Here is a 10517-nt window from a genome sequence, read left to right on the forward strand (position 1 = left end):
TTGGTTATTGGTTCTTTTCTCACACTTTCTAATTTACTAGATTCAGATATCTGTAATGACTTGGCAGTCATTTCCCTTTCTGTGAATCAAACTGATACTCCATCACAAAGGATTCGTGAAGAGTTATGCTCAATGGCTTTCTTAGAAGTATCTCTTCAGCCATTTCGGGCACCACGTTCTGTTTTTGTCTCGGTCTGAAACTGGATTGCTATTAATAGAACAACAGCAATTAAGTTTATATTAAAACATTAAAGGGTCCTTTAAGAACAAAGTTAAAGGGGCTATTCTAGAATCCAATTTCCTGTCAGTTATTTCTTTGTGTCCATTTCTCCTTGGAACATTTGGCCATTCCATTACAGGAAGATGGATTTAGAAATATACTGGGATTAGATCTGGTTATATTGTTTCAGACACAAAATGAGACTTAGTTACTGAGGTATTGTTAGATTTTTAAGGACATTTTCTAACGTTTGAGAAGTGCATTCTGTTTAACAATGGCTTTTTTAAAAAAAGTTAATTAAAAATCACTAGGTGGTATTAAAGCATTCAAGTCTTCCTGGGATAGACATCAGGTGGAGTACTGTGAAATAAAATAATTGAACTAGTTGAGACTTGGAGCTCCTCTAATGGGGAAATGTCCATAAGAGGGAGATATTCCAGAACTGATTTCATTTCAAATTTGTTGACTTCATGCTAAATTAAGCGAAATCTGTTTTGCCAGTGAATTATAATTAACCAAACTTTGGTTTAATATGTATGAAAACTACTGGACTACTTGAGTATTTTTTTTCTTAAATTAAAACAAACATACAATTTGCCTTTCAGGTTGACCAAATTGTGCCACCACTGTAAAGGATACAAGTTGACACTTTCAGTCTAACTTAATTTAACTCTTTCCAGTTTGGGAAGACATAGGAGAAATACCTGCACCATTACTGTTGTACAGTTCGATGAATCTTCTTCCCGATTATGTTAACATGTGGTAGTACCTGGCCGGTCTTGGCTGGATAGAAAGCTGAACAGGGTTGGGTCTGTACTAGATAGGAGGTTTTCAGGGAAGGCCAGAGTTTTGGTTAGATTGGAAAATTGAATTTTTATATTTTTTTTAAAGCGGCAAACTACTTTCAAATTGTTGCAGAAAAAGCTCTCTATATTCATTAAACTATCAAGAATTGACATGAGGATGCTGCCTTTTCCATTATAATTACTAATTAAACAATTAAAGAACATTCTCTGTTGTTGTAAAATGTTAAAAATTTAAAGTGCACTTGGATGCACATACAAAGTCTTGATTTGTTGCCTCGTGAGGTGGGGGAGACGGATGGTTCTGGGATGGTAGCATATGCAATGGTGAGAAAGGTCAGAAGGTGTCTTAGAAATGTTTAAAAGACCAGGGCTTTCATTTGTCCTCAAAGTTTGGGATGGATAACTTAGTCTCTGAATCTGTGGCATTCTAATTCCCAACCATAAGAAGTACTTCTTAAACTGATGGTATTACCAATTCTCCATCCTTACCATGTACCCCTTTTTAACGCCGTACTGGATATTAACAAGCATCAAATTGGAGTTGGTGAATCTTTTATTCAGGAGAAAATCCAGAAAAGAGTTATAAAAGCCTTTTATTATTCTGGTCTACACCTAACAAGGATATATAATCCTACACTGATAGACAAAGTCATAGCACTCAGTTGGAAAAGGTTAAATGTTTTGTGTAGAGACTGATAAATCCACAGGGACTAGGAATTCGTGTCTCTCCCGATAGGTGACAAACTACAGCTCCCAGAAGATCCCAGCCATTATGGCCAATAGGGATCTTGGAAATTGAATGTCTTATTTGTCCAGCTTTAGTTGGAAGTTACAGTTTAGTGATTTCCAAAAAGGCCAAACTTCCCTTAAGTAGAAAACTCAGAAAGAAAAAGGATGGAAGTCAGGAAATCCAGATGCCCTTCTGCTATAGTTAGATTTCTATTGCAGCATTCTAATTATGGGCAATTTAGAGGAACCTCTTTTTTTAAAATCATGCGTCTGCATATACAAGATGGTTTCTCATTAGCCAAAGTCCTAAACCTACTTTGCACTACAACATCCCAGGAATGTCGTACTAAATATGTGGGGCTAAGTTGCCTACACTTCAGAAGGGAATGCCAACTCTCAACCCCGCTACAGCTTCCATGCAGATTTCATCATGTCAACAAAATAGTCATCACGGTCAATGGAAGCGCTGACTCCACTGTAGTAATTCAGGAATTCCTCATTCGTGATCTGTAGAGAAATATGGAGTAGATTTTAATGTGTGTCCCTAATGACAGAACCTGATGTTTTATTGGGGTGGCGATGGTTTGGTATACTTGGACAAAGCAGTAATTTTACTTCAAGACAGTAGAAAATAAATAATCAGTTAAAAATAACCCTAAAAATTTTATATATTTAGGATTGCCAATAGTAGTCGTATTAGGCCATTCACATTAATAGAAAAGAATGACATGGATGTGATGAGAAGAAAAGCAGCATTCACAAGTGTTCTGTTCTCAACTGCCATAAAGCGGCATTTCCCAACCTTGGCCACCTGAAGATGTGTGGACTTCAATTCCCAGAATTCCCCAGCAAGCAGGGGAAATCTTTAAGCGCCCAAGATTGGGAAGCACTGCCTTAAGAATCCTAAAAGGGTCCTGCACAGTCATGATTTATGATCTGCAAATATAGTAAAATCTTGGTTTAAAAGATTTCTATTAATGGATTTTGGATCCAATTAACAACATTTGCTGTAGCTCCCTCCTCCCAAAATGGACCCAGTCCATTGTCTCCAAATTGTTCAAATGATTCACTTAAATGTATTTATTCATTCAATTTTTATAACTGCCCATCTCAAACAAGTGCCTGGAGGATGAAAAATCATAGAACAATTTAAAACAGTTACACTATAATACAAAATCATATATAAGGCAGCCAAAGTATTTAAAACACCGCTATCAATTTATGTCATTTGCATGCTGACATGTGTTCTGAAGTGGTCCAATTTATATCATTTTCATCAATTCATTCCATTTGCAAGCAGAATGAATTGGCCCAACATTTAAATTCAAGTCTAATGGACATTTGGAAGTAACACACATAACATCTATCCCCATGATCTATTAATTCAAGGTTTTATTGTATATCTTACATCAGCCTTCCCCAAATGAGTGTCTTCAGATGCCCACCAAATGTGTGTCTTTCTAAGTTTGAAAAAAATAATAGTCTGGAACCACAACTATTATTAGTATGGCACACCAAGAGATCATTCTGGCTGTTTACCTTCCCATCCTTATCATCAGGAGAGTCAAAGCTCTCCAGAAAGGCACTGAAAACCTGATCTTCTGTCCACTCTCCACTCTTGAACTTAGGGTGGGATCGGCTGTTATAGACCCCACGAAGATCCTCTACCGTCACCAATCCATCGCCAGTCCTGTCCAATTTCTGGAATGCTTTTGCAATGATCTCTTTCCTGGTGTTGGACATAGGAGGCTAAAGAAAAATAGCGAGAAGTAAAGCACGTTGGAGTTCCCATAGTTATTTATTTTTGCCAGATTAATGGTGGACCTATTTCTCAAAGATCATCAACAACAATAACTCAGTCAAATCTCTGAACCTTTAGTGCTGGAAGAAAGCCTTGGTGGCTTTTCTGTGGTAATGAAACATACTGAAAAATTAGATGAAGCATCATCTAAACTGCCATGGGTCTTCTAGACAAAGAGATATGTTGATTCACACCAAAGAAGCATCTCACAATTTACATTTGTAAAGATTAAATAGAAAGAGTAGGAGAGGAATATGGACTTAACTCATGGGTCTGGTGGGCAACATTAGGCCATTGATTCTCCATCTCTCTTAAAAGGTTGAGACTGACTAGTACATTAGCAGCTATTAGTTGAAAAGAGGGTTTTCATATATGGGGAGAATATATCACAGATTAAAACACTGAATCAGTTCTTATCTTCAAGATTCTGAATCTCCCATTGATGCAGTTCTGTCAGTTAAAAATTAGATGCTACATTAGTTGGGTCCCTGGTCACATTTAACAAGAGTTTCCTGTGGTGTTTTTTTTCAGGGCAATCTAACTCTGAATACCAGTTTCTGAGAAGGGGAGAAAGAGAACAGACAACAGGAGAAACTGGCTTCCAATGACCATTTATCTTCCTCACGTGCCCTCAGGCCGTCTGTGCCAGTTCAGCTGCTAATTCAAATGTAGACATGAATAACTACTTTACTTACCCTCAGGGCTTGCAGGAATTCAGTGAAGTCCAGGGTACCATTCTTATTTTTGTCACAGAAGTTGAAAATCTCTTCCGCTTCACCCCTTTCCAAAGGGACCCCAGCATCTTGGAGACCCTTCACAAATTCCTCCAGATCCAAAGTTTTGCTGCCATTATCATCCATGATGCGGAAAAATCTGCAAAGAACATAGCGTAATATAGGCATGTGAGTGAGTGCATTGTGTTTGTGTGTGTGTGTGTGTGTGTGTGTGAGAGAGAGAGATGGAAACATTTATGGAAAAGTTCAACCTGTACTTTTCCTTGCAGCATTAACTTCCCTAAATGCTAAGAACAATATTTAGTTAGTTTAATGATTGATAAAGTAATCCTGAATTTAGAAACCAAAATACTATTTCCCATTGGGGAACTGAATGTATTGAAGTTTTCTGCAGCTCCCTGCCGCTGCCAAGCAGAGTAAATGAAGCAAAACAATTAAAAATAAAACCTCAAAGAAGGAAGAAAGGAGGTAGGTGAGATTGGGGAGGGAGAAGGGAAACCACCTGAATAATCTGAGTGAAATTATTTCCAAAAAAATATGAATAATCTCATACTTTTTACCTGGCAAGTCCCTTAATCCCAGAAGCTCCTCTTTCCAAGCACTTTGCCCTGAGCTTGGCAATGCTTCCAGTACCTTTTCCTTCCATACTGCAGGTATTCGTTATGATGGAAAAAAGGATCTAAAGGATGAAGCAAAAAGGAAGGTCAGGTACGCTGCTTTTTTTCCCTCTGCTTCAGCCCTCAAAAGACTTCCATTTGACATAATTAATACTATTACAATCATAAATTAAGCCCCAATGTTGGTTCAAAAGTGATCCAAGCAGGTACTTCAGCAAAATGTCCTCTTCCAATGCCTCTTTGTCACCATTGGGGGTTGGTCCGGGAATGTGTTCACAATGCCAATTACATTCAGTGTATTATTGTAACACTCTCCGCCTTAGCTCAGATCGGGCATCTGAAATATATCGCACAAAGCAATCTATAATTAAAGGGCAGATTGGTCTTGGTGTGGTAATATATCCATCATATTCTGCAAGTTCTTGTACAGCTTTGTAAGATCTGGGGGTATCACAAACGCTCCTCATGAGGGCAGTAGTGTCTTTATGATGAGAGTTTGATCCTGTTATCTGCAAAGCTCAGAGGACAGGAATGTGTGTGGAGTTCACAGTACCTATCCGAGCCATGGGACCTTGGTGCCCTGCTTTCTCACGGAAATTTATCACCTTCGCCAAGGCCTAGCTAGATAATGTTGCTGAGCTAATGTTGAAGTCATTGTTTTGATTTTGTATTTGCATTTTCTTAATAAATACTGCTACCCGGGGCTCTCGGGCTGGCAGTTGCTCAGACGTCTTCTCTGCGTCTCCGTCATTTTTTCAATTGCCAGTCCACCACAAGTGGTGACCCCGACGTGATAGTTTGGAAGGCTATACGTTTTGGCGTGATAGCTTGAAAGCTATACGTTTCCGCATCCTATACTCATCGTCATGACGCCGACTGGGCCCTCATCTTCTTCGCTGGACGGAGACAGATTCTTTTCGTGAGTATGGGGAAGGTCTCTCGAAAGCTCAGACAAAGCACCTTAGAGAAATGAGAGAGATCGCTGGGAATAGTTTTAAGTTTGGAGTTCATAGTAGAGGACATGAAGTAGGAAAGAAAGAAATTGAGGACTTATTACAGTATGTTTGGAAACATATTCCGTGTTATCCAGAGGGAGGTAGTATTAAAGTAGAGCGCTGGAGAAAGATAGGGAAATTTTTGCACGAGGAGCCTCGTGCCCTTCTTCAATTTTGTTAACCTGGAGGGTGGTTATGGATGCATTAGCTACGCATGAACAACCGCTCCTATCACCCCCGAAGAAGGTTTGCCGCCTTACAATGCGGTACGTATAGTTGCCACCGACAGCACCTCCAGATAAATCCAGAGGGCTGTCAGGCACTGAAAATACTTTGTCAGAAGAGAAGAGTTTGCCTTTAAGAGTTCAAGTAGATGCAGTTACTGCAGCTATTCAAGAAGCAACAAATAGAGGGGAATTATCAGGAGATGATTTGGTAGATTTTGGAGTGGAGATTCAACTTAATCCAGTAGAAATTGGTGTAGATGCTGCTTTAAATCCACAGAGAATATGGAAGCCTCTGCCTCTCAAGATTTTAAAGGAAGTTAAGCAAGCAGCAAAAGAGTATGGTATTAGATCGCCATACACTCAGGCATTGTTAGAAGCAGTTGGCTATGGAAATAAAATGATTCCAGCTGACTGGAGAGCTCTATTTAATATGATTTTAACTCCAGCTCAATATTTGGTGTTAGATCAGAAATGGAGACAGCTGGCAGTTCAAAGGGGAACAGCAAATGTTACTCCAGATCAGCTTTATGGATCTGGTAATTTTACAACAGTGGAATTACAGCGAGATGGAATGCCTGAGGAGGGGTTCATTCTTCTCCCACAGTTAATTTTTCAAGCCGTACGGACTCTCCCTGACGGCGAAGGTGGTGAGAAGACCTTTACTAACATCAAACAAGGAAACAATGAACCCTATGAAAATTTCATTAGCAGATTGAAAGTGGCTATTGAAAGGCAAATTGACAATCAATTTGCCCGGAATGAATTGCTTTTGAAGTTAGCAGTAGAGCAGGCAAATGCAGATTGTAAAAAATTCTAAATCCGCTTATTGCGAGTGGAGAGAGAGAGATAGCGGATTTGATAAACGCATGTAGAAAGGTGGGGAGTCAGACTTTTAATATGGAGACTTTAGTTCTGGCTCTCCGGCAGGAAATGCTAAAAAGAAACTTTTTTAATTGTGGGAAGCCTGGACATTTTAAAGCGCAATGTCGGGCTCCTGGGGGGTCAAAGTCAGCAAAATGAGAGATCAATGGGACAGGGTGTGACCTAAATCAGTAATCAGTATATCAGATGCTCCTACAGTTTTTACTGATGGAGAAATTTTTTTTGGTGCTTGTGTTTGGAAAGATAAATCTGAATTTGGCATACAAAAGTGACATCAGAGCAGAAGTCTGCCCAACAGGCAGAACTTGCTGCTGTAGTTTTGGCTTTTCAAAATTTTCAAAATCAGGATTTTAATCTAATAGTGGATTCTTTGTATGTATATAATTTGTTACCCTTTGTAGCAGGTTCTTATTTGTCTCCTGGAATATCACCTAATATTCTACGTTTGCTTTTGTTGTTGCAAGAATGTTTGGAGCAGCGTATGAATGTGTGTTTTATTGCTCATATCCGTAGTCATAGTAATTTACCTGAATTTTATCACAAGGCAATGCCAAAGCTGACAGTGCTGTAACTTCAGTTCTCACTGTTCAGCCATGGGACAGCCATAGTTATTTTCATCAAAATGCTAAAGCGTTGGCACATCAATTCAAGCTTACTGCTGCAGAAGCTGCTGCCATAATTCAACAATGTCCAACTTGTTCAAAGCAAGGCACAGCTATTCCTATGGGAGTCAACCCCAGGGGTTGAAACCTTCAATGATTTGGCAAATGGATGTTACTCAGTATCCATCATTTGCACCTTGGAAGTATATACATGTGACTGTGGATACTTATTCAGGATTTCTAATGGCTACTCCTCAAAGAGGTGAAGCGGTTAAACATGTCATCAATCATTGCATTAAGACATTTTCAGTTGCTGGTACGCCTCAAACTTTAAAAACAGACAATGGTGCGGCTTATCGGAGCACAGTCTTTGATCAGTTTTGCAAACAGTGGTCCGTGGAACATAAATTTGGAATTCCATACAATTCCACAGGACAAGCTATTGTGGAGCGTTATAATGGCACGCTCAAGAACATGTTAGCTAAATTAAATAAAAAAGGAGGGAAGCTCCTGGGGCTTCCGGCAATTCAAGATCATTTAAATCTTGCTTTGTATACTTTAAATTTTTAAATTTGTCTGGTAACCCCCTAGCGCCCAGCAGGCATTTTCTTCCCCTTCTACAGATGCAGTGAGGCCTCGAGTGTTGGTGCGATTCCTTCCGGATCCGGCATGGGTTCCCGCTGAGCTGATTACGTGGGGACGTGGTTATGCAGCAGTAGAACATCTTGGTCAAATTCGCTGGGTTCCTGGTCGATGTATCCGGCCTGATCATTCACAAGCGCCTTCGCAGGTGCCAGTGAGGGATGTTCCTGATTCTCAGGATGGCGTTCCTGTGGTTCCTGATTCCGTTCCTGAGGTTCCTGATTCTCAGGATGGTGTTTCCGTGGTTCCTGATTCTCTTGATGCCGGCAGTCCAGGCGTGGCGCTGTGAAAGCTGGGAAAAGATGACTGCTTATCCGAGGTTATCAACTTGTATGCAGCAGGTTCCTTTGGGGAATCGGACTAAATTAATCTGCAAACAGCGGCATCTTTTGATTTTTCCAGCACATTGGTCCTGGCATAAGGGTCAAGACATTCTTTACTCGGGACCTGATAAGGATATTACATCTTCAGCCTGTGCTACAACTCTGATTCTGTTAAATGTTTCTGTTTCAGACTATGGACAATATTGGTGTCAATTGGAGTTGCCTAAGTTACTTTACACAACTTCTTTTTCCATTCGCCTTATGCCTCCACGGACTCTAATGCGGAGGCGGAGAGCTGCCATTATCTCAGAAACTAGAGACCTTGGTGATAATTTATGGAAGGAAAATTCCTACATCAAGGACGTTTGGATTGCAGCAAAGAGTTTAAATGTAACTAATTGTTAGCTTTGTATGCATGTACCCACCTTTTGGAATAGCTATGAACTATAGAGATATTCATATTTTAAATAATTTTACTGTTGCTATGTTTTATGATACTGTTGAGAATATTAAGATGTTAAATGAAGAAGTGTCTGAAATTCGCCAAATTACTTTATGCTTTAGATATAATGTTAGAGTTTGTGCTTTAATTCATTTACATTGTTGTGTTTTTTATACATAATTATGAGCCTAACATTACAAGAACTGTTCATGATATGGAAGACCGCATAGCTGAACACGAAGCAGGGAAAGATGGCTTCAATAAGTCACTTTGGGCTTTGCTATGGGATTGGCTTCCTGACAGCTCATGGTTACGTTTATTGCTTCAATTAGTTGTAATAATTGTTATTACACTTATTATGTTATGTTGCTGTATTCAATGTATTCCTAATCTATTTCAAATGTGTGCCTCAGCCTTAAGTGTACGAAACCAAGTTTGCGAGGGAACTGTGTATTTTGCCACTGAAACACCCCCTATCTTTGAATAAATAAAAAAGGAGGGAATGTGGTAATATATCCATCATATTCTGCAAGTTCTTGTACAGCTTTGTAAGATCTGGGGGTATCACAAACGCTCCTCATGAGGGCAGTAGTGTCTTTATGATGAGAGTTTGATCCTGTTATCTGCAAAGCTCAGAGGACAGGAATGTGTGTGGGAGTTCACAGTACCTATCCGAGCCATGGGACCTTTGGTGCCCTGCTTTCTCACGGGAAATTTATCACCTTCGCCAAGGCCTAGCTAGATAATGTTGCTGAGCTAATGTTGAAGTCATTGTTTTGATTTTGTATTTGCATTTTCTTAATAAATACTGCTACCCGGGGGCTCTCGGGGCTGGCAGTTGCTCAGACGTCTTCTCTGCGTCTCCCGTCATTTTTTCAATTGCCAGTCCACCACATCTTGGTGCCTTCTAATTCCGGAGTATAAATGGCATGTGACAAAGAGGTATGTTTATAACAAAGAGAGAAGCAAAGTTAATTTCTAGCTCTGTAGTTTTGCGTGCTGTGCTGGAAAGACACTTCTGATCGTATTCAAGATATTACCTGTATTTATCTTGCATACTGTCAGAAGTGTCTTCCAAACTCACTTTGGTTTCCAAGTGAGTAGGTCCTTTTAGTTAATGAAGATGAAAAAAAATAATCTTGAGACAGCTTGACGACTAAATATAAGAGGCCACAAAACTTTTGTTCATTTCAATTCTGTCCATTCCAAGAAAACAGACGTTGGAGGGGAAAAAAACCTTACAGTTCCTCTTCTGTATAATCCACCCTCTGCCCCTCAAACCAGACTGATGGATTTTTTTCCCCATCCTACCTGCAATTGTTGCTTCTTTGCTTGCTTTTTCTCGCCAACCAGAGAACTTAGTTTGACTGTTGTGTTGACTTGCGTTGAGCTGTTCCCTGTCTCTATAGCAATCGCCTGCTCTGTTGCCAGGAGGGCCTGGCCAAGGGAAAGCTCTGGTGTGCTGGAAAGCTCTCGGAGGAAGTGACACAGGCCAAA

General features: G+C 39.8%; 1 protein-coding gene across 3 annotated transcripts; it reads right to left on the bottom strand.

The window, feature by feature from the left end:
* Window positions 1-1561: 1561 nt before the first annotated feature.
* LOC113435208 (calcyphosin-like protein) lies at window positions 1562-10505 on the bottom strand. 3 transcript variants are annotated; one of them, XM_087922864.1, is made up of 6 exons: window positions 10332-10481; window positions 5118-5244; window positions 4851-4969; window positions 4252-4429; window positions 3295-3504; window positions 1562-2262 (listed from the first exon to the last, which is right to left on the bottom strand). In XM_087922864.1, the coding sequence occupies exons 3-6, from the start codon at window positions 4934-4936 to the stop codon at window positions 2161-2163; spliced, it is 576 nt and encodes a 191-aa protein (XP_087778990.1). In that variant the 5' UTR covers window positions 4937-4969; window positions 5118-5244; window positions 10332-10481; the 3' UTR covers window positions 1562-2160. The 3 variants fall into 3 exon arrangements, with proteins under 3 accessions (XP_087778990.1, XP_087778989.1, XP_026554650.1); XM_087922863.1 differs by having other exon boundaries at window positions 5155-5244; window positions 10332-10459; XM_026698865.2 differs by lacking the exon at window positions 5118-5244 and having other exon boundaries at window positions 10332-10505.
* Window positions 10506-10517: the final 12 nt, after the last annotated feature.

This window comes from Pseudonaja textilis, chromosome 1 (genome assembly GCF_049901715.1).
Source record: "Pseudonaja textilis isolate UNSWEBS1 chromosome 1, rPseTex1.2, whole genome shotgun sequence".
In the NCBI taxonomy this organism is placed as follows: domain Eukaryota; kingdom Metazoa; phylum Chordata; class Lepidosauria; order Squamata; family Elapidae; genus Pseudonaja; species Pseudonaja textilis.